The sequence below is a fragment of the Rhinoraja longicauda genome, chromosome 12, assembly GCF_053455715.1.
Source record: "Rhinoraja longicauda isolate Sanriku21f chromosome 12, sRhiLon1.1, whole genome shotgun sequence".
NCBI lineage: Eukaryota > Metazoa > Chordata > Chondrichthyes > Rajiformes > Arhynchobatidae > Rhinoraja > Rhinoraja longicauda.
In genome coordinates this window covers 32,411,889-32,436,627 of record NC_135964.1, presented here as the reverse complement: position 1 = coordinate 32,436,627, position 24,739 = coordinate 32,411,889, and the positions used below count along the sequence as shown (strand labels likewise).

Here is a 24,739-nt window from a genome sequence, read left to right as displayed (position 1 = left end):
CTGCACCACGGGAGGAAGGTTATGCGCGGGGCACGCTGGGACGGGCGCCAGTCCTCCCACTGGTCATCCTGGGGATGGGGGGGTGGAGCGCATTTATTAAAGTTTATTAGGTAAATTGTTTTAAAAAAGTAACAAAAGTCAATTTATTCAGACCGCGCGGGACAATGGTGAGTAGAGTGGGCCTAAAATTGTCGTGCTATCATATACTGTTTTTTTGGATGAAAGCAGATTTAGATTATGAGAGCAGTCTGAATGGGAAAAAAAGACGTGTCCTGCTCCTCCTTTTTAAACATGCTATCCATTACTGTAGTGAGACCCCCTATCTCGGTCAATATTCTGGTAAAGCTTCTGCAAAGATTCTCCATTAATATTTTGGCAAATCTTTTGGGTAGCATTTCTAAAGTTTTTGCATCTCTCTTGAAGTATGGTGCGCAGAATTCTTAACTGTACTCCAAGACCAGACTAATTATTAATTCAGTTTATATTTCTTTTGAGCCTTGTGTTTTTAATCCCTGTATTTATACCAAGTGGCCTTTTAATTACACTTAATGATTTTCACCAGTACCTTTAGATGACAGTCAAGGCCTTTCTGCTCATCAAAGTACCTTACTTCATACTTCCCTGCCTTAAGCTCTTATGGTTCTGACCAGCTGCTTCTTCTATCCCAACTGTTATCCTGGAGCTGAGGACCAAGCTATATTTTTCTTGTATTAGCAAATTTAGTTTAATCTGCAATCTTTATAATGTCATTATTGTACCTACTTTTGGTTGTTCTTAAAACTTGAAAATGGTATTTCACCCAAAACTAATGCTTGAGAACACTACTACAAATGCTTGAGAACACTACTACAAATCAACGCCCGGCTAATTGTTTAATTCTTATTCTCCCTTTCAAAGGCTTTGGGATGCGTTATGAAGAAATTTGTTCGTATACTGTAATTAGTAATAGTTCCATGGTGTCTAAGTGCCTATCCTCTCTCTCTGTAGGTCCACCTTGCAGCTAAATCCTGGAACTCATACCTGACCTCCAAGTCCTTTTGTTGCATGACCAGAATTTGTTGTGTGCCTTACATTTTCATTGAAATTTGGCTGTCATTAAAGATAAACGAAAAAATCTGCTTGCCAGTTGTAACTTTGTTTTATGAAAAGCTGCCGCAGAGAATTGAGTTATTTGCACATCTTGACATATTTCATGTCCACTCCAATTGCATTGGAATGGGCCAGTTATGAGTTAACCTCAGTGATAGGTCTGAGGCTACATATAAAGCAGTCCTGGTGAAGATGATAGCTTTTTTTTTGAAGGACACAAGTAAACTTGAGTTTTTATGACAATTATGTTATCCATTGCTGATACAATTTATTCCTTTAAGAATTTAATTTTCCAAGATGCATTGATTTGAACTTTTGTTCCAAGATTGATGGCTATTCGTCCAGAAATTTAACTTATTACTAGACTGTCCAAACCTCTCCTGCATTGGTGCACCCCCTCCCCCCCCCCCCCCTCCACTGGAGGTCTGCGAATAGTGGTGTGCCGCAGGGATTGATATTGGGGCCCATTGCAGTTTGTGGTTTATATTAATGATTTGATGAGAATGTTTATGCATGATTAGTAAGTTTGTAGATGATATTCAAGTAGGTGGTATTGTAGACAGTGAATAGGGTTATCAAAAATAACAGCAGGATATTGATCAGCTGGGAAAATAGGCTGAAGAACAGCTAATGCATTTCAATGCTGATAACTGAGATGTTGCATTTTGGAAAATTAAGCAAGGGTAGACCTTCACAGTGAATGGTCGGGCCTTAGAGTATTGTAGAGCAGAGGGATCTAGGAGTACAGGTGCATAGTTCCTTGACAGTGGCAGCACAAATAGATAGACTGGTAAAGAAGGCTTTTACTACATTGATACTTACCAGGGTATTGAGTATAGCAGTTGAGAAGTTATGTTACAGTTGTACAAGACATTGGTGAAGCTGCATTTGAAATATTGTGCTCAATTTTGGTCACCCTGCTATGGGAAGGATGTTATTAAGCGGGAAAGAATGCGGAAAACATTTGAGGATGTTACCAGGACATGAGGGCCTAAACCATAGTGAGAAATTGGGCAAGCTAGGACTTTATTTCTAGGAGCATAGGAGTCTACGGGGTGATCTTATAGAACTGTTTAAAATCATGAGAAAAATTGATAGGGTAAATGCACAGACTCTTTAACCCAGAGTTGGGGAATTAAGAACCATAGGTTTAAGGTGTGAGAGGAAAGATTTAATAGTAATCAGAAGGGCAACATTTTCACATATGATGGTGGGTACATGGAATGAACTGCTGGAGGAGGTTGTTGAGGCAGGTACAATAACATTTAAAAGACACTTGAACAGGTACATGGATAGGAAGGGTTTAGAGGAATATCGACCAAATGTGAGAAAATGGGACGAGGTTGGGTATCTTGGTCGGCATAGACGGATTGGGCTGAAGGACCTGTTTCCGTGCTGTATGACTCTTTGTTTTTTTTACTAACATAGTAACAGTCAGCTTGTTTGGCCACGAAAGCCTTGGATATCTTAAAGTGGATCCATTATTTCTTACCAGATTGCAACTGGCCAATTAATTAGCCCTCAGAGTTTGAGTGTTGGTAAATTAAACACATTTTTCACATTATAGATGCTGCTTAGTCAAGTTTAGAGAATGTTACATTGAGTCATTATCTCTTGTCGGATTAGTTCATCCAGTGATGATTCACTCATTCAATTAAGTTGTTATCAATCTTTTTACTTTTTCTTACTATTTTAGAGAATTTCACAGATCACGAACTGTCCTTGTATGTGGCAACCTCCAAATTCTGGTTCAAACGGAAATCATTGTCCTTTTCTGGGATGGTTATTTTTAACCCACTGACTACCACATTATGTTGTACCTATTGGCCTTGTGCTGCGAAATGCTAGTGATCATCTTACTGTTGCTTTGGCAGGGGTGCATTGTCACAAGTTAGCCATTGATTTGACTAGGCTCTCAGCCATATCTGGCTTGTTGGACAATTCCTACATTAGTAGTGCATCGAGACCTGTAGTACAGACTGAGCGATGTTCATGAAGTATGGCCTGATAGTCTGCTTTATGAATTGCAATTCTAAGTCATGAACTGGAACCAGTATTGTCCATTCCCTTGCCACACTTTCATTATTAGCTTTGCATAAATGCCACATTTTCTTGGAGCTTGTGACAATTAGGATCCTGTGATGGCTTTTGCTGACAACTTCAGAAGCAATCACAAGACCTGGCAAGATGCTGGCTGTGAGGGACTGGAATAAAGTATTAATGATTATCTGAGCTGACCCAGTTTGTCCAGGCAGTGGAGTGAGTATTAAGGTGGCAGGCCACTTCCTCCATTCACAACTGCCACCAAAGCATTAGCACAACCTTTAATGGAATCACATGAGACTGCAGATACTAGAATCTTAAGCAAATAAAGTGCAGGAAGAACATGGCAGGCCAGGCAGCATCTGCACAGGGAAATGGACAGGGGGTGTTTTGGGTTGGGATCTTTCTGTCCATTTCCCTTCACAGATGCTGCCTGAGGTGCTGAGTTCCTTTGGCATTTTGTTTCTCACACAGCATTTAATGGATTCAGGAATTTTTTTTATTTGAAGTCATCACACAAAACTTGACTACTATATGCTTCTGAAAGCTATTATTTACTATGAGAATCTAAAAGCACTGGTAAGATACCATAAGGACCAGATTTCTGAAACTAATAAACTTTTCAGTAGCAGTCTTCAACTTTGCTTCGTAGACCTGGGACATTGTTGTAAAATGAATGCCTTTGTATTTTGTATTTTATGCCATGGTGTTTGTTTGGCAGGTGTCAATAATCCAGATTCACGGAATTTGGTTTTCTGTATTAGATCATTGGTTTACTTGGTGAGGACAAGTGCTGGCATGACATAAACACTGATCATCCTAAACAAAAATGCTCCAGTGCTTTTGGAATTGCTTGGAACAGATACTGCTCCAGGCTCATTCAGTAGAGCACCGCCCAACAGATCATTAACAGAATGAGTTACAATGGACATCCTTGCTGCAATCTTTTGAGTTAAGTTTGATGATTCTGCATGTCGTTTAAACCACAACAAACCTTGGTTAAAGTCTAAAGGTTGTCTACACACTCCTTTAGCTTCTGTCGCCATGAAGGCTACTTAAGGTAAAGAGCAGTTTTCAAATATTGTAGATGTGTTCCTCTGAGCCACAAAACAGTCAGTAATCTGGAAAAATTCACCATCCTGCCATTCCTTCCTATGTGAGAACAAAATTATTCCTCTTGTTACTTTGACTTCTAACATATGATTGCACATGTTGCAGAAATCTGACAAATTATAAGCACTGATATTTGATTCCTGGGTAATTTTGTCTGCATCACTGGTGCCCTCTGAAACCATAGCTATGCTATAGTTTGTTAGGGTATTGATACTTCAGGTAGATCTCCTATCATATTGCAAAAGATTAACAGCTGAGAGGTCAATATTTCCAACCCCCTCATCCATTTCACCTACCCTTGCAATGGGACGTTGCTGCTTGTTATTACGACACTCTTTTACAATCTCCAAAGGATGGATGGTGGTTGGGCAGACCAAAGAATGATGTGTATTAATTACCCCACTCACTTTGGTTTGATAATTGAACTGGGATTGAATGACACTGCAAAATATGGCAGTTAAAAATTTCCTGCACTTTACCAGGTTGTGTAAAGTGTGGAAAAATACCTGATACACCAGTCGTGAAGCTTCTGTTAAAACATGTGTTAGTGTAAATAAATGCAGTTATTGTAATTACTGGTTAAAAATTGTTTGTAAAATATTCAAATTAAAATGTGAAGATTTACTGTTTTTTTCTGATTTTGTTTATTTGCAGGTAAATCCAGGGTGAAATAAAACAAAAATGCCGCTGTTCAAATCTCACAAAAGTCCAGCAGACATTGTCAGAAATCTCAAAGAGAACATGGCCATGCTGGAAAAACATCATATTTCAGACAAAAAGGCTGAAAAGGTATGCAATATTGCTTGAAAGATGCTGTCATGTGTGAATAATCTTGTTCAATGCATGAGAGGAAAAGCAGTGTGGAGTATAGCTGAAAGCTGACAAGAGATTCTCTAGTAATATATCTTGTAAGGTACTAGTTCTACAATTTAATTAATTATGGTGTAAGTCAGTTTTTAAAACATTTTGTGTGGCTTTCATGGAATGGAAGAACTTGCAATGATTTTGTATCTTCTAGCTAACGATTTGCTTCATGAATGGAAGTGAATGAAGCAACCAGACTGTTCACAGGAAGGAAATAAATGATTAGATTTTTTGGCATTGATCATTAAGGTGGTAACCAGAACACCAAATGAATTTCCTTCTTTTCATCTTCAGTTGAATGGACAGATCCTCTATTTAATACTTTTATCTCTATTATATATTGTATCAACCTGACCCACAACAATCCCTCAGTGTTGCACAAATTTGTGCTAAAATCCTAATATAGAGCTTGAAATTGCTACCTTCTGACTACCAACAAGCCAAGTGCAAGATTATTGAAATAAGAATGCTTAAGATATTCTTCAAGTCCAGAAAATTCAAAGATTTAAATTTTAGCTGCTGTCAAACATTTTGAAGATGGCACTAAATCATTCATCTAAACAGATTAGCATCTTTAGTCAACAAATTGGATGCATGTATGCTGGTTATTAACTGAGTATCTGTTTATTAATATACAGTGTGTCAAGTTCTTGGCTGTGACTTGCACTTTAAAAAAAATAATATCTGACAGAGGGATTGCCTCTGCAATCTGACATAACAAATATTAATATCTGACAGAGGAATAGGAAGGCTTTACTACATTTTAACAATGTTGTAGTGCCAGTGGGGAGAAAAATAAACACAGTTGGATAGGTATCAAATTGATTTTCCAAGTAGAAATAAAAATTGTTCTATATGATCAAAACAATTGGAAACATACTATTCAATAATGAAAGAAAATGCTTGCATGTTTGTGGTGTTCCCAATAACTTAATTAACATTTGCCATTCCTTGGTCCACATGCCCAACTGTTCAAGATTCTTCTGTATTTCTTGATAACCACCTTCACTACAACACCAGCCATTGTCATCTGGAATCTTGCTAATCATATCTTATACATTCCCATCCAAATCTCTCTCTTCTCTCTCCCCCCCCCCCCCCCCCCCCCCCCACTCCAATTGTTCCATTGAAGATGGTTGGGATTCAAAAGAACACTTCCCCTCGTGTGCTTTCTGGCTATTTTCCCCCCTCTTCCCCACCTCCCCTATTTGGGTTAGGCTAAAAAAATCTCCAAGATAATATGGTAGAAGTGAAAATGTAATGCAAAGAATGGTTGAGTGGAATTCATTGAATTTAAGCAGAGCATTCCTGTTTAATTGGATCAACTTTTGAGAAACTTGCAGTCAGTTTTTAAATGGGATTGCTAACTGAACATACAATACGTATTGCACATTTGCACCTTGTTTCTCTTCTGGAAATAGTTATCTTTGTAAAGCTTTTTTTAATCCCTGGTGTCTAGCAAAGGAAAGAAAGTTTTAATATAAAATGGTGTCTAACTTTCCTGAATTAAGTAGTTTGCAGAATCTGAATGAAGGATTTTTACTTGCTGTGACTTGATTAAGAGTGTATGTGTGTGTCTGGGTGAGACAGCCTGTTACACCTGATTACCTTGAATGTAGATTTGTGAACACTTGTCTTCATTTGACTTTTGTGCAATTGAAAAATCCTGTTCTTTTACAAGCAGCTGCTACATTCTAAGCTAAGATGTTGAATTATTTCATTTCATCCCATGTATTCAGTTGAATATTGTTGATTTTCTCTGACTAATCTTGTGCACATGCTGATTACTTTGGTGCAACTTTAAAAATGTTGTCAATAGGCAATCTAAGATCCCATGAAAATAGTTCTATTAGCTTAAACACAGTCGCAAGTCCTTGTGTCATGTACATTTATTGTCTACAGATTTATCAGATGGCAATTGTTTTAAGTCACATGTTTCTCTGCATCACCTTTACCTGATTAGGTACCCCCACCCAGGCATGGGTGACTGGAACAATCCATTTTACAGTTTGCTGATGATAGAAGTGCTTGGTTAAGAACCAACTCTCCAATAAAAAGGGTCTAATTATTTATTTTTTATATTCATAGAAAATAGGTACAGGAGGAGGTCATTCGGCCTTTCGAGCTGGCACCGCCATTCATTGTGCTCATGGCTGATCATCCACAATCAGTAACCTGTGCCCAACTTCTCCCCATATCCCTTGATTCCACTAGCCCCCAGAGCTCTATCTAACACTCTTTTAAATTCATACAGTGATTTTGGCCTCCACTGCCCTCTGTGGCAGAGAATTCCACAAATTCACAACTCTGAGTGAAAAAGTTCCTTCTCACCTCAGTTTTAAATGGCCTCCCCTTTATTCTAAGACTGTGGCCCTGGGTTCTGGACTCCCCCAACATTGGGAACATTTTTCCTGCATCTAGCTTGTCCAGTCCTTTTATAATTTTATATGTCTCTATAAGATCACCTCTCATCCTTCTAAACTTCAGTGAATATAAGCCTAGTCTTTTCAATCTTTCCTCGTATGACAGTCCTGCCATCCCAGGGATCAATCTCGTGAACCTACGCTGCACTGCCTCAATTACAAGGATGTCCTTCCTCAAATTAGGAGACCAAAACTATACACAATACTTCAGATGTGGTCTTACCAGGGCCCTATACAACTGCAGAAGAACCTCTTTACTCCTATACTGAAATCCTCCCGTTATGAAGGCCAACATGCCATTAGTTTTCTTCACTGCCTGCTGTACCTGCACGCCAACTTTCAGTGACTGGTGTACAAGGACACCCAGGTCTCGCTGCACTTCCCTCTTAACTAACCTGACACCATTGAGATAATAATCTGCCTCCTTGTTTTTGCCACCAAAATGAATAACCTCACATTTATCTATATTATATACTGTATCTGCCACGCATCAGCCCACTCACTCGACCTGTCCAGGTCACCCTGCAACCTCCTAACATCCTCTTCGCAGTTCACACTGCCACCCAGCTTTGTGTCATCTGCAAACTTGCTATTCAACTTCATTACCAAATGCAGAGTTCCTCATCTGACAAGCCACAAATAGACCTATAACAAGGGATTCCACCTTCTGATGCTCCTATTATTTTCACTACTATAAGACCTTGGTTAGAAACATGATAGAATACACTTCACTTGCTGAAATGAAGCGTTGCTCCAACAACACAATAACTTTAATACTATCCAGAACATTGCAACCTATTTACTCCCTCGACTGCTAGGACTGTGTACTTTTTTATAAAATGCACTGCTTTTATTCCCCGAAGTTACTCTGGCAGTACTCTGCCAAATTGTTACCTCCATACCTAGTAAGGTTCAACTCAGTAGGCATTTGGGTACATCTGCATGTCTGCTTTAAAGTTGGGCACTATCTTCACTTGTTAATATCAGGAGTCAAGAGCATTTAATTGTCATGTACCATCAACAAAACAATGAAATGCATACTTGCAGCAGCATAACATGCCTATAACACAATGCACATGGATAAAATGTAATAAACAAAAAAATCAATAAATTAATTACTTGAATAATATTGCAAAAAGAGCCCCAAGTCCGTGAAGCAACCGAAGGCAGTCCACAGTTCATCAGTTAGTGTTGTGTAGTGTGTCAGATATGGCTATTGGGAAGAAACTGTTCTTAAACCTGACAGTCACAGTTTTCAGACTCCTGTACCACCTTCCTGATGATAAGAGTGAAATGAGAGCGTGGGCAAGGTGGGGTTTGGAACTTTGATGCCTTTTTGAGGCAGCAAAATCTATCTATTGAATCTTTTGAATCTATCCCTTCTATGGTGGGAGGTCAATATCTATGATTTGCTTGATAGTGTGCACCACATTTTGTAATCTCCTTCGTTCCTGGACTTTTGAGTTGCCGAACTACGCTTTGATGCAGCCAGGCAATATAATGCTAGGCATAAATTCATGAATTCCTTATCCAAAAATACATGGAGTACATCATCGGGAATGTATCAGTTTAAGGTAGTGGCTCTTCTCGAGTGGATTTTGGATGGACAATAAAAGCTATCTTTGCCGGAAATGCCCATGTGAATTAAATGTGATAAACAAAAATGTGCAAATTTGGAAATATAGTAAACAATGATGTTAAAGGAATGACTTCAGGAAAGCCAGCTGCATTTTAAATTACATTTTAATATTGAATTATGAAAGGTTGAAATTTAGAATGAAGAACATGAAAAGCAACTTAACCTGGGGGCTCACCTGCACAAACTTTAAAGGAGGGAGGTAGTTAACTGGGCCTTTCAAACCTTGGCGAGCCGGTGTTTTATGAACAGAACCAAAGTATTACGGTTGTGCTAAACTTTATAAATCACTGGTCAGACCTTTTCTGCACAACACACTGAGGAGTGTCAAGAGTTTTCGTGAGAGTGTAGAGAAGATTTTTGAATGATTAGGGCCAGAAAATATGTAGTTTGTAGATAATTGAGGGGAGTATTAATTGAGCCATTCATAATTAAAACTCTGCAAAGTGTATTCAGGTGAAACTTGCTATTGGGGTGAAGATCAGTACACAGGCTTCCAATTTAAAGTAATCTGCAAAAGAAGCAGAATAATGATAAGAATTTAAGACCAACTGCGAAGCTGCATTGTTTGCTGCTGACAATGTAGATGTCTAAAACAAATCTGGTGATCTCTGTAACCTGGACTTCCCTTTTCTATTGTAGGTTGCTGTCATGCATTAGATTCTGTCAAAGGGCTAGCTAGTTCTGATGTTATCAAGCTGGTCGATCACATTAAACCATCACATTAAATTGTATTAAAGAGGAGAGACTAAAGAGGCTGCAGATGCTGAAATCTTGAACAAAATAAAGTTCTGAAAGAATTCACAGGCCAGGCAGCACCTGTAGAGGGAAATGGGCGGACCACATTTTGGGTTGTGACTGAAGAATACCAACCTAAAACATTGTCTGTCCATTTCCCTTCACAGTTGCTGCCTGGTCTACTGAGTTCCTCCAACACTTTGTTTTTAGCATTTAAAGAAATCTTGAGTAGCACTTATGGAAAGAAAAAGTACAACTTTTAATTAATGTTAAACATCCGACTGTACAAAATAAAAATCAGAAGAAATATACAAGACAGTTTAGAATATGAATGTGCAATTAAGTATTATTAATACATTTTGTAAATGATTATAGTTATTTTTAAATGGGGTTTGAATTCTAAGAGTTTTTAAAGATCAGAATATACTAACCAATTGCATTAATAACAGTTGCTATGCAATATAGCTTAATACTATCAGGGTAATTATTGAAAAATAAGTTAGTGAATAACTTGTATTTTTTATCAATTTAAATACATTTTTTCCTTGATTCCTGTGATAAACTAGTAAAGTCTGTGGATGAGGTCTGTCACTGATGCTAACTCTAGGAGTTTGGGGCTAAACCATGCATACATAGAAATCCTTGTTTTTCACTTGGGGAGATCTGGGCATCACTGATAGGGCTTGCATTTATTGTTCATTTTTATTGACTTTCCAGCTGAATGGCTTGTCTGGCTATTTTCAGTTTCATGGTGTTATAGTAGTGAATGATGACAGGTTTCCTGCTTGCAAAATTCAGTTTATGCAACAAATTATCAGAATATATTGTTTGCGAGTGTGGTGGAAGCAAAGATAGCTTTCTCAGGGCTTATTGATATAAGTTTTTTTTTAAATCTGGGATTGTGAGGAAGGAGCAATAAAGTGGAACTAATATAGTATAAAAATATCTTTGTCCATTGCCCATGTTAATGAAATATATGATTTTAATTACAACTTACTACAACTTTTGCAAAACATTTGTACAGATATATCAATAGGAAGGGTTTTGAGGGCAATACGCCAAATGCAGGCAAATGAGACTAGCTCTCTATGCCAACTTTGGCATAGAGAAGGTGGACTGCAGTGCCTGTTCCTGTGCTGTTCTGCTCTATGGCTCTGACTTTAATTGACTTTCCAATTAATCCTGCAGCTGGGGAGATAAATGTAGTTATCATGTATCATTTATTGCATTCAATCCATCGTCATTGGGGAGTGAGGGCAAATCATGCCTTCAGGAACAGGTGTAGTTAACAATGTCCCCAGCATAACTGATGTGGAATTGAAAAAAATGACAGACTGGGTGTTGTCAGCAAATAATTACAAATTGGTCCTGTGTTTAGCAGAAGAGCTGAATTTGGTATATTGAGACGAATAAGGGTAGAATCAACTGCCTGTGGATCAACAAAGTAAAGCACAGGTGATGAACTTCAAGCACATTTGCAGAGAAGTCGAAGAAAGCTTCTTACTGTCTTGTTCTTTTTGTTAACTTTTAAGTAAGATGTCTCGGTAATGCTAATGAAAGATTGAATGTTGTGGTGTAAGCCATTAGGAATTGCCTGACTTGCTTCAAGGATCATTTGGAAATTAATAAATATCGTGGTTTTGAGAAAAGTGTAACCAAGATGAGACAAGTAGAAGGGAAAGAAGCTTTTGTAAGAAGGAAAGAATTGATGTGCAGAAGAATCATTCAATCCAGTATATCAAAGTTTGGGAGGCAAAATAGTCAACTCTTTCAACCTGGTTACAGTGATGAGGAGGGAGGGCTCAAAGAAACGGTACAGTTTGTGCTAAAGACACTCAGGGCATGCTTTTGATCCTGAAGTTGTCTGGTTACTTCCAGAAGGAGAGTTGATATTATTTCAGGGGGGGAAAAAGGGAAATAATTTGCAGGTTCAGCAGCACCTGAGTATTTACTATTTTAATTTCAGATTTTTCAAATCATGAATATTTTGCTTGTAAATGATAAATATTTACTCAAGCCTTAAAAGACAGGACTCATTCATGGCCTTGGGTAATCCAATGTAATAGTGTAATTAATCTATTCCTTCTGAAATTTTCTTCAGCCTCTACACAGTTGAGAACTTCATCCTGCTCCAATGCTGGTTCCCTAGGACTTGGCTGTAAAATTGCACTTGCATGTTTCCATTTTCCATCTCCTCTTCAGCAAAGATTCACAAGTAAGGTATTTTTAGGAAAGAACTGCAGATGCTGGTTTAAACCGAAGGTAGACCCAAAATGCTGGAGTAACTCAGCGGGACAGGCAACATCTCTGGAGAGAAGGAATAGGTGATGTTTCTGGTCTGAAGAAGGGTCTTGACCTGAAATGTCACCCATTCCTTCTCTCCAGAAATGCTGCCTGTCCCGCTGAGTTACTCCAGCATTTTGTGTCTACCCAGTCACAAGTAAGGGTTTTTTCTTTCACTGTTGTCCCCCAAGGATCTATCCTCGGACGCTTCCTCTTATTTTTCTTCTAACCTTTGATATATCATCTGAAATGTCCACTTCCATATAATTATAATGGTACTGATGAATTTGGCCTATTTAAATCTATGCTAACTCCCAGAGCAGCAATCCTATCAGTCCCTTCGCCTTTCTCCTTATTTCCCTGTAAAACGTACTGCCTCTTGCACATACTCATCAACTTAACTTTCTTTTATTTGGCATTAACTTGGAAGTAATTTGCTTTTGCTAGTTAACCTACCAACAAGTCTTTTGGATTGTGGAGGTAACCCATGAGGTCATGAAGAGAAAATATAAACTCCACACTGTACCTGAGATCAGGATTGAACATGGGTCCCTGGAGCTATAAGGCTGCAGTGTTAGCTGCTGCATTACTATGCCACCTTTTTGAATATTGATTTGTATATTGACTACACAGTAATTTGCCCTAGTACCTCCTGTACATTAAAACCGTGATAAATCCGATCTGTATAATTACTCCCTTGCTGGATTGATGAAACTACAGAGGTATGGAAGCTGTTGTGAGCGATGCTACCAAGCAACTCTTGGAGATGATATTCTCGCTAATGCTCATTTTGGATGCATTGCAGCTGCACTATTCCAGGCCTTGGTTCGTGGCTGAAAGATGTGAATTTTTGAATTAAATCGTGGCTAGCTCAACGTAAATAACATTCAGAATTAATTTTATTACCTGAAGTTAAATTCACCAACTACAATAATGAGATTTGAATTTGGTTCCTATGATCAATGGATGCCAGTCCAGTAACTTGATTACTATGGCACCATGCTACTAGAGAAGCAATCTGATAGGATTAGAAAAAATGGAGGTGTGGGGGAAGGTGTTTTAAAGATGGGGCTATAGGAGGTTATATATGTCATATAAAACTAGATAGTGTCGAGGAAGAGGTCAAGGATGAATCTGTGAAGGATCTCTGAAAAGCAAAAAAGATGAGCATCATTATTACGAACTCTGACAACGATTCATTTGGTGAGCCTATAAGTGGCATATCCTCGAGCTGAACAATAAAGGAAGTTATTAGATTGTAGTCATGGTAAGTTGAGGTGAATTAATCGTGATGGTGAGCACAGACGTTACTTGTGTCTTTTCATTAATGTATTTAAAAGATATGGTGCAGCACTTGAATTGAAGTGATTCAAATAGAGCTATGGATAAAATGAGCATGGATTCATGAAGTAACAATTATTCAAGGGGTTTCATGGTGGATTAAAAAAGGGATTGATATTTTTAGTGATCAATTTTTGAAGTTGGTGGTTGGGGGTTGCATGGCATGGTTAAATTAAAGAGAGGGAATTATTCATGTTGAAAACATAATTATTATATCTCCCAAAATAATCTCTGCAGTTATTAAGTATCATGTTCCAAGACTGCACTTTTCACAAATTTGGTTCTGTGAGCTGTGTGTTTTCTCTCTGGTTCGTACAAGCTTTGCCTCTGTACTCCTTAACTATTTGAAATTTGGTATGTTTCTGTATTAAGTGGCGAATGAAAGGTTTTATTCATTATTAAAGGATGGTGCTGACTTACCATTGACCTGAAACATAGATTATGTGACAATAAAAATCCTTTTCACTTTTTTAAATTATCCTGCAATGTACGTAATTCCTCAATGTTTTTAAACTGACCTAAACTTCTTGGACGGAAACATGCCATTTACCCAATGTAATTGTGAAACATATGTGGTACCAAAACGGGGCTTAAGTGTAATGAAGTGCTTTCTCTCATTGGAGGCACGGCATATTGAGCATTACATTGGAAGTAGGATTATTTTTCCAGGTCCTTTGAAGAGAGTATCTGCATAAAATAAAAAGGGATGCTGATATTTTTACAAGTTTTAAAGTATGGTGTAGATAATGACATATTTAGAAAGTAATGCTTAATGCTGAAATTGTTATAAATATATTTGTCATGTTCATTTTTTTAAATGTCTGAAATTTAGTATTAAAACTGTACATATTGTGATTGATGCAATACCATAGTGATCTCTCCACCAATGTTAACTTTAACATGGAAATGTTTCCATCCAGATTTTAGTTTTTTTCTCTTTTCCTCTGCTGAAACCTGGAAAGAAATTTATCTATTTTCTTTGACTTAAGGCCTCTGAGGATGTGTCAAAATCCCTGCTAACCATGAAAGAGATACTGTGTGGTACCAATGATAAGGAGCCTCAGACTGAAACAGTTGCACAGCTGGCACAGGAACTATATAATAGTGGACTGCTGATATCATTAATTGCACACTTGCAACTGATAGACTTTGAGGTAAGAAATCCTGGAATAGTGTATTTGTGATAGCCGCTTTGTGAAAGATTAATATTTCAGGGGTGACAGTTATTTTCAACAATTATTTTCTCGGGTGGCTTTCATGTACTATATTTAAGGCAGAATTAATCCATTATTTTTATTACATTATGCATTGAGGTGAAAGAGTTTGTTAAATTTAGGTCTCTGTCTGTGGCCACATGTTTAATTTAAGGTCAACGTTTAACAACAATTATTTTTTACATCTGTACAACCTGATGGATGTAACATAACGATAGATAAATCCGATCTGTATAATTACTCCCTTGCTGGATTGATGAAACTACAGAGGTATGGAAGCTGTTGTGAGCGATGCTACCAAGCAACTCTTGGAGATGATATTCTCGCTAATGCTCATTTTGGATGCATTGCAGCTACACTATTCCAGGCCTTGGTTCGTGGCTGAAAGATGTGAATTTTGGAATTAAATCGTGGCTAGCTCAACGTAAATAACATTCAGAATTAATTTTATTACCTGAAGTTAAATTCACCAACTACAATAATGAGATTTGAATTTGGTTCCTTTGATCAATGGATGCCAGTCCAGTAACTTGATTGCTATGGCACCATGCTACTAGAGAAGCAATCTGATAGGATTAGAAAAAGTGGAGGTGTGGGGGAAGGTGTTTTAAAGATGGGGCTATAGGAGGTTATATATGTCATATAAAACTAGATAGTGTCGAGGAAGAGGTCAAGGATGAATCTGTGAAGGATCTCTGAAAAGCAAAAAAGATGAGCATCATTATTACGAACTCTGACAACGATTCATTTGGTGAGCCTATAAGTGGCATATCCTCGAGCTGAACAATAAAAGAAGTTATTAGATTGTAGTCATGGTAAGTTGAGGTGAATTAATCGTGATGGTGAGCACAGACGTTACTTGTGTCTTTTCATTAATGTATTTAAAAGATATGGTGCAGCACTTGAATTGAAGTGATTCAAATAGAGTTATGGATAAAATGAGCATGGATTCATGAAATAACAATTATTCAAGGGGTTTCATGGTGGATTAAAAAAGGGATTGATACGTGATCAATTTTTGAAGTTGGTGGTAACATAACGATAGATATACATTGCTACAACCGAGATAAAATAAGGATTCTTTGAAGCAAAGGAACATTCTCCCTGCTTCGGCAAAAAAATGTTTCTTTCATTTGACTGCAACACACGCAAGTTACTTTGTTCCTCCTTTATATGTTCTGAAGTTGATATTTGTCCACTCCAGATAAATAATCTAAATTCGCACTTCTGGGATTTCTATTATAATGTGCATATGGTTCATTATACTAACTATTTCCTTGACTGAAGAATTGAGTCATCTTGACCAGCCTTTTATCCTTGATAGAATACAAATAAAATGTGCTGAACAAAAGTGGATGTACTTAGAAAGACTTGAGGATTTTTTTCATTTACACAGTTAAATCATTTCATGCCTCCAGATTTATACATTTCACTTGTTTACAAAGTGCTATAATACCTACCCAAATAACCCAGGCATATCTTACCACCTTTTGAAAATGGTGTGCAAGTTTGTTGTAAACTCCCCTTTACTTCTAGGTTGCAATTGGAGATTCTGGGCACATTAACAAGAAACTGTTTTAGTCTGAGGTCATTTTTGGAAGCTGGGTAAAGTCAAGAATATTGGTATCAAATTACATGCAGGAAAAGTAGAGTACTTCAACATGAAGCATCAAAGTTGCTTTTTAAAGGGCAGAAAGTATTGGGATTTCTGAATAGTGGATTATTAGCTTTGCATTAAAAAAATGTAAACTATCCTAAACTTGCCTTCCTTCCTCGTCACTCCTCTGCATCCAGATGAATGGTCTCGTTGTTCCTATGCCAAATCTAACCTGCTGTATGTTTAATGGGCAGACGTCCTAGCAGATTTGTTGGGAAACTGAAGAGGTTTATGCTCCAGCTAGTCCAGTAGTGGAGCATGGTGGTCTGTCAGGGGTGTTCAACTTTGCATTAATGTGAGCCATGTAGTGCAAGTGTCCTTTTGTAGGAGTCCTGAACGTATTTGGATGTACAAACCTAAGTACTGGCAGCCCTGGGGGTGAGGGAGGGTGCTTTTTATAGACCTCCCAACCCTTCCGAATTTGGCGGAAAGTTTCCGCTTTCTTATTTCATTTCCGACATTCCGATTTCGCCTCACATTTTCCGCAAAACACATCCCTCGCCCCACCGCTGACCCTGCCTCGCCGTGGAGCGTGAGGCCCGTTGATGTTGGGAGGGGGTTAGGGTGTGGGGGAGGGAGTGGGGGTCGTGGGGTGGAGGAAGGGGGGGGGGTGGGAGGGGAGGAGGGGTGAGGGAGTGGATTTGGTGGGGAGGGGAGAAGGGGTGGAGGGGAGTAGTGGGGAGGGGTGGGAAGGGTGGGGGGAGTAGGGTTGGGGGGGACATGGGCCGTTGTGATTTGCTGTTGAAGACCACTGGAGCAAGTATATCTTCAATTAAATTAGGAATGTGTAGTTTTTTAAATGAATCTCTTTCTTCATAACTTAGCCATACATTTTATGACCATTGTTCTTTTATTCAATACCAAGAGAATTGGGATGTGTAAGGAAAAAGCAAAATAGAAAGAACAAAACAAAACAATTTTTTCTTTGTAAAAAGTATTTCTGTTCAATAACCTTTCTATAATAGTAGAATATACTCATGATAGGCCTGACATTGTACATGTAGTCCAAGAACTACACACTGTTGGAAATAACAGTCGTTTTTCACACGTGAATGTAGCGCAACACGTACTTGCATTTGGCATGCATTATTTTTTTTTGCTGAAAAGTTGCATTACGAGCCATATTATGAATTTTGATGTAAAATTCTGAAATTTGGACATCAAAATTCTGAATTTGTAAAATCAAATGTTGGGAGGTCTGTTTTTATTGAAGGTGCAAACTATAACTGAGCATCTGACCATGCCAGTCAGCAAACAAGATTTTTTAAATTTTGCATACTTAATTGGTTTTAAAGATTGGCTCAAGAATTAAGTTTACTGGTTTTAATAATGTGCTTATTAATACTTTTTTTTATTTTTAAACCCTCTGCGACGATCTGTCTTTTGACTTTACAATCATATGCTTCATAAAACAGGGGAAGAAGGATGTTACCCAGATTTTCAACAACATTTTGCGGAGGCAGATTGGTACTCGAACTCCAACAGTGGAATATATATGTTCTCATGAGCAAATTTTGTTTATGCTTTTAAAGGGGTATGTATTATCCAGCAGCTTTCTACAATGATTTAATTTAATATGCCGCCTTGTTGAAATCTTAAGATTTTGAATGTATGAAATGAACAAAATAAACTGATTAGCAAGCCTGCAGTATGGGTATCTGAGCTTTTGGCATCATAATAATGTCGACAACATGGCCAAGAAACGGACACGGTGACAGTTTTCCAGAACTACTGTGGTCTCCTAATGGCTATCGTTAACTCCCAGTTGCATGCCATTTCGACTCCCCTTACCATTCCTGTCTGTCTTCTGCCTTCTCCACTGCCAGTGAGAGGCCAGGTGCAAACTAAAAGAATAACATGTTCTGCCTGAGCTATCTAAAATTTAATGATATGAATATTGAATGTTCCAACTTCAGGTAGTTTGCACTCCCTACGCTCCTTTCTCTAAAACCTCGAACCTCATCTACTGCATGCGATGTTCCCGATGTGGCCTCCTTTACTTTACATTGGCAAGACCAAGCATAGATAAGGCGACCCTTCCACCGACTGTATATCCCAGTCTTCGCAGTGCCATTAGGATGCCAAGAGGGAATTCCAGACGAAGCTGGAGTCGCAAAACAATAACCATAGATTGTGGCAAGGTATGCACTCTAAAATGGGCTACAAAGCGAAGGTGGGCTGTATCACTGGCAACAATAGGTCCCTCCCCAATGAGCTGAATGCATTCTAGGCCCACTTTGAGTAGAAGGTTGGTGGAGGAGTATCACCTGCCCTGTCAGTCTCGGGTGCGCATGTATCAACAGTTACTATGGCAGATGTAAGATTGGCCTTCCTGAGAGAAAGAAACTGGTCCAGATGGAATCCCTGGCCACTATCTCGACCTGTGTAGATCAGCTTCCAGTAGTATTCAGATATCTTTAAGCAGGGTTCGCACGTTCCACGTGCCGAGGTTGAGCACCTTCAACTTGTTTTTCTTATTATTTCGACCGCTGATTGGGATCCCCGCCAGCCACGGTATGCTGGCCAAGGTGAAGTGAAGCAGGCTATGTTTGAGGCACCTTTTCTAGCCCCTTCCTCCATGGAGGTGAGCAGAGCGAATCCTAAAGAGGGCTGCTCAGACACCCGGGGGGCTGCCGAACTCCACTGCTGCTTCGGTCCAGTAGAGAGCAACCCTATGCCCTGGGCCGCCTGTGTGCAGGTTCGTGACTACAGCTTCCAGTGTATCCACACCTGCTGCTTTGCCACTCTCCCATCACCACAGGACTTGAGGTTGCACGGTATGGGGGTGAAGTCATGGCTTGCACTTGACTTGGATTTAAGTGAGGGGGAGTTGCACAGATCGTCGGCCTCGCTCTCTCGTCCTAGCCTATCGGGTTCCAGCAGCAAGACATAGTCGGGACGGCTGGGGACAGGTGGATGGTCAGAAGTGTCCTACGTATCTCCCTCTGCCCTGTTTGCGCTCCACGACGCTTTGCTGGGATCGTCTTTCTGCCCGTTGAACCTTCTGGTGGTTTCCTCCACGCGATCCGCCGAACCCGGACTTCACATGCTAGGTAGACAAGCCCTAAAGCCGCTGGAACCAACGACTTGCTGACTGTACATGTGGCATGCACACAAGACAGTGGAGACATCGCGGGGGTGGGGTCGTCCAACAAGTACAAGTCCCATTTAGGACTTGCCCACTGCCTAATAGTTCGCGTGCAGCTAGCTATATAAATATCCTAGCTGCCAGTAAAATGAAACACAAGCTACTTTGAGAATTATTTTAACATATCAATTGGGAAAACTCATGCATAATAAGGATCATTGTTCTGGGCATTTCGGTTCAATCTCAGTGTACGCTTGCTTGATGAAAAGCATTTTTTTAAATTTCCCTATCAAAGCTTAAGAAAAAAAAAAAGCTAGAATTTATTTTTTAATTGATGAAATTAATTTATTAGAAATAGTTCCCAAAGAAAACCAATCCATGGAAATATACTAACTGAGTGTTGTTTGTTAATGAAACTTTTAATGTTTGTTAAAATTTTGGCTTCATTCTAATGGTGGACCTTGATGTCAGTTATTTGTCCTCAAATATATCATTGTCTTTTATTCAGGTATGAAACACCAGAGATTGCCTTGAACTGTGGGATCATGCTGAGAGAATGCATCAGACATGAACCACTTGCCAAAATTATCCTATACTCTGAACATTTTAAAGATTTCTTCAAATATGTGGAAATGTCAACATTTGACATTGCTTCAGATGCCTTTGCAACATTTAAGGTAAATTAAGCTCTGAAAAATCTTTGTTCACTTTGTCATATGTTAAATGTGTATTCTTGTCATTCAGATGAACTAACTGTTGTATTATTGATGCTTTCCCACTACTGTGCCATTGGCACCATTCCTCAGAGTTGGTAATCCCCATATGTCGATTGTGACAAATGGTAAAATTGAAGTTAATCTAATTACTTTGGTTTTGTAATCTAATGAGGAATTGTTATGGCAGTTCACATTTCTTTTTATTGAAGTGTGATTAATTTATGATCCTTACAGAACAAATACTTCAATTTAGATTAGCACATCTCTGATCTTCTGACTTTGAAAGTTTTAAAGTGTTTTATTAAGAGCTTTGCTTGTGAAGGTCTGAAAGATGAAGAATGCCCATCGTGCATATGTAAAGTGAATTCAAAATTATAAATAATGGTAACATTTGAACAGGAGTTCCCTGTATATTTTTCGATCACTGCGATGGCGATTAAATATATTTTCTATTTGAGTGTTTATCCTCGTGTATTTTAAACACACAAATTTCACTCCAAGCCTGAGATTTCAGTTTTGTAAGAATTTGATTTGATGATACGATACGATAGAACTTAATTTATCCCAGGAGGGAAATTAGTCTGCCGACAGTCATAAAAAAACAAAATGATACATGAAACTTGAAATTAAAGTGACGAGTGGAAAGTCCAGGATTGGGGATGTGCAAAGATTGGGGAGGGGAGAGCGGGAAGGGTAGTCAGTCTACCCCACGTGATAAGGGGGAGGAGTTGTACAGCTTGAAAGCCACAGGGAAAAAGGATGAGCTTATTGTATGAACTTACTGAGAAGTTGAATCGTGTTACAAACAATGGTTCCATTTTATTTTAGCAATGTAGCAAAGTATCTCATCTATATTGTATAGTTTTATGCTTTGAGGGGACTAGTTCTATTTCTTAAACAAATTTAACTTCTGCCATGTTCTTTTATAGGACTTGCTTACCAGACATAAAGCCATGTGTGGACAATTTTTAGAACAAAATTATGATTTGGTAAATATAAACAATTTTGGTTTCAAGTTTAAAGATTATTTTAAAATGACAAAATTTCTGATTTTGTTCAAATTTACTTTTTTTTCATTCTAGGTATTTAATGACTATGAAAAGTTGTTGCACTCTGAGAACTACGTGACAAAAAGACAATCATTAAAGGTAATAAAGGAGTCTATTGTAATTTGTGCTCTATTTATTCACAGAAAATGAAACTGGATTACTTGTTCAGGTACATTTTTTCCCCATTTGAATGAAAATCAGAAATCTCTGACCCAAAATTAGCCACTGTGTTTGAAATGGTACATGAAATAGTATCATAAGAAGGAATTCAAGAGCAGAAATTGTTAACCCTGGTCAGAATATTAATTGGACGACTCTTCATCATTTTATAAAAAGGCATTCCAATAAAGATTTGCAATTACAGAACTAATCTCTGCATGAATATGTGTCAGTATCTTTGTATTTAATTTTCACTGTTTGACCATAATTCCAGAAGTGTGTAGTTGAGGTTCTAAAATTATCATTTCAGGTTATAGTCTGTATTCAACAGTGTAAGATTTAATAGATTTTAATGTTCACTTGTAACATTGAGACGTAGCACTTCTGAATCTGGAAGTTCTGTGATGGCTGAAAAGTTTAATCTTGTTACAAACAATGATCCAATTTTATTTTAGTATGAGTGCAAGGTGTCTCATCTATATTGCTTTCAAATCTAAAAGAACACAAAAAAAGGAGTAGGAGTAACTCTGGTTCGGCAGAATCACTGGAGAACAGAGATATAATCGCTTGGGTAGCTTAAACCTCATGGTGTGAACACTGAATTCTCCAATTTAGGTAACTAAACTACAAATAACCCCAAATTTCTCTTCCCCCCCCCCCCCCCAATATTCTCCACAAATGCATGCCTGCCTTTTTGTTGGTTATGACCAACCGTCCTTATTCCAAACCTACCCTGGCACCATCTCCCATCACTTTCTCTGCTATATCGACAACTGCATTGGAACTGGCTCCTGCACCTGTACAGAAAGCGTTGATTACGTTAACTTTACCACAAACCTCCACCCTGCCCTCATATTCACTTGGACTATCTCTGGTGTCTCTTCCCCCCCCACCCCCACCCCTTCTCGATCCCTCTGTCTCCATCACAGGGAACAACAGCCTATTAATTGACGTCTACTGCAAACCAACTGACTCCCACAGTAAACTGGACCACACTTCCTCCAACACGTATCCAACACACCTTCTGACATTTCTGTCACCTCCAACATGATCTCACCACCAGTCACATCTTCCTATCCCCACACCTTTCTACCTTCTGCAGAGACTGCTCCCTCCACAACTTGGTTCATTCATCTCTTCCCACTCCCATACTGATCTTTCTGTCCTGGGCTGCCTCCATTGCCAGAGCGAGGCCACGTGCAAACTAGTGGAACAGCACCTCGTGTTCCACTAGTGTAGCTTGCAACCCAATTGTATGAACATTGAATTCTCCAATTTTAAGTAACTACAACCACCTCCCGCACTGCACTGCAGTTACTTCATTGCAGTTTGTTTAAAATCTTTTTAATTCTACCACCATCCAAATGCCCAATCTCTATCTTTAGCTGGAGGTAAAATGTAAGAGCAGGGTGGTTATTCTAGAGCAATTTGCCACACTTCATAGGCCACAACTTGAGGACTGTTTAGAGTTCTGGACACTGATTGATGTGATTGCACTTGAGAGTTTACAGATTGTTCATGAGGATCTTGCCAGGATTTGAAAATTGTAACTAAGAAATAATGGATAAACTAAAGATTGGGCATAGATTTGAAGTAATTGATAATAAGATTAGAAGAAAGATAAGGCAGAGGTTTTTTTTTAAGCCAGACTGTGGTCGGGGTCAGAACCTCGGTCTGAAAGTGTGGTGGAGGCAGAAACCCTAGTCAAATTTGAAAAGTACTTAAACGTGAACTTGACTTGCAGAACCATGTACCTAAATGCTGTGAAATAGGAATAGGGTTAATTGCACATTTTGAATTGGTGGTGGGTTAAGTGGCCTCTTTCTGGTGCAAAGTATGTATGGTTCTTTGCATGATTCGCATGATTCATTCCACCTTTGTCAAAGATCATTAAATCAACTCTGCGTTGTGCTTTGCTGCATCATTGTTCTCAGACTTCTACCTGAAGTTTAATGCGCATCACGTGTTCCTATGATGGGTTTCTTCTTGCTCAGGTTTTTGAAGGAGCCTCTTTCACCTTTGAGATCTCCAAGTCTTTGCCGTTGATTACTTTCCTTTACATTTTTTTATCCCCAGTTCATGCTTGGTGATTTATTTTCTCTATTTGATGCAAAGATAAGTTTCACTGTACATTTCCCATCAGAAAATGCAAATCTACCTCTGCACCATTTATCTGTTAATGTTGCAGCTGAAACCATAATTTATGCCTATTTTATCCCAGATGTAATAGCCTTGAATTTTAAACTGGTTAAAATTCTCTCCTACTGCCAGGCAGAAGGAAAGGATCGAACATGTTAGCAAATACTTTAACCTCCATGAGGCGGCCTGGTGGCGCAGTGGCAGAGATGCTGCCTTACAGCGCCAGAGGTCCGGATTTAATCCTGACTGCAGGTGCTGTCTGTACAGAGTTTGTACATTCTACCTGTGACCACGTGAGTTTTCTTCGATGCTCTGGTTTTCCCACACACTCCAAAGACATACAGGTTTGTAGGTTAATTGACTTTGGTAAAAATTGTAAATTATCCCTAGTGTGTATCTTAGTGGTAGTGCACAGGGTGATCGCTGGTCGATTCAGTGTGCCCGAAGGGCCTGCTTTATCTCTAAAGTCTAAAGTAATGAAGCTACGCTGGAGATTACACATGGCCCTTCGGCCCACTGAGTCCACACCGACCAGTGATCCTCAAACATTACCATTATCCTACACACACTAGGGACAATCTACATTTATATCAAGACAATTAACCTACATACCTGTACGTCTTTGGAGTGTGGGAGGAAACCGAAGATCTGAGAGAAAACCCACGGGGAGGACATACAAACTCTGTACAGACAGCACCCATAGTCTGGATCGATCCCGGGTCTCTGGGGCTATAAGCCAGTAACTCAACCGCTGCGCCACTGACAATATAATATCCTAGAAGGAGGCTACTTAGCCCATAGTGCTTGTGTCAGCTGATAATGAATTATCCAGTTAATCACACTTTACAGCCTCAGGCCAGCGATTATGGCACTATTTAAATACTTTTAAAATGAGGATTTCTCTCTATTCTGCCCAGGCACTGAATTCCAGACATTTATTGCCTTCTAGGCGGAACTCCCACCCTCCAATTGCCTTGTAAATGTCCTACAATTACTTCAATTCTATGTCATCTGGTGTCGACCCGTCTGCTCAGGGAAAGAGATCCTTTTATTCGACTCCAAGGCCCTCTGAATTTATGCATCATAATTAAATCTGTCTTCAGTCTGATGAGCTCCAGCATTTTCAATCTTTGCTGTGCTAAAGTTCTCCGTAACTGGCAAATCTCCTTTGAACACCATCTTTATGT

The 24,739-nt window shown here is 38.9% G+C and overlaps 1 protein-coding gene across 2 annotated transcripts in view; it reads left to right on the top strand.

Moving 5' to 3' along the window:
* cab39l (calcium binding protein 39-like) overlaps nt 1-24,739 on the top strand; it is a 56,200-nt gene that overhangs the window by 17,906 nt on the left and 13,555 nt on the right. For both annotated transcript variants that reach the window (XM_078409426.1, XM_078409427.1), the window contains 6 exons: nt 4,900-5,034; nt 14,520-14,684; nt 17,817-17,935; nt 19,998-20,166; nt 21,135-21,194; nt 21,288-21,353. In XM_078409426.1, the coding sequence (XP_078265552.1) occupies nt 4,927-5,034; nt 14,520-14,684; nt 17,817-17,935; nt 19,998-20,166; nt 21,135-21,194; nt 21,288-21,353 (687 nt within the window). In that variant the 5' untranslated portion in view covers nt 4,900-4,926. The remainder of the gene's footprint in view (nt 1-4,899; nt 5,035-14,519; nt 14,685-17,816; nt 17,936-19,997; nt 20,167-21,134; nt 21,195-21,287; nt 21,354-24,739) is intronic.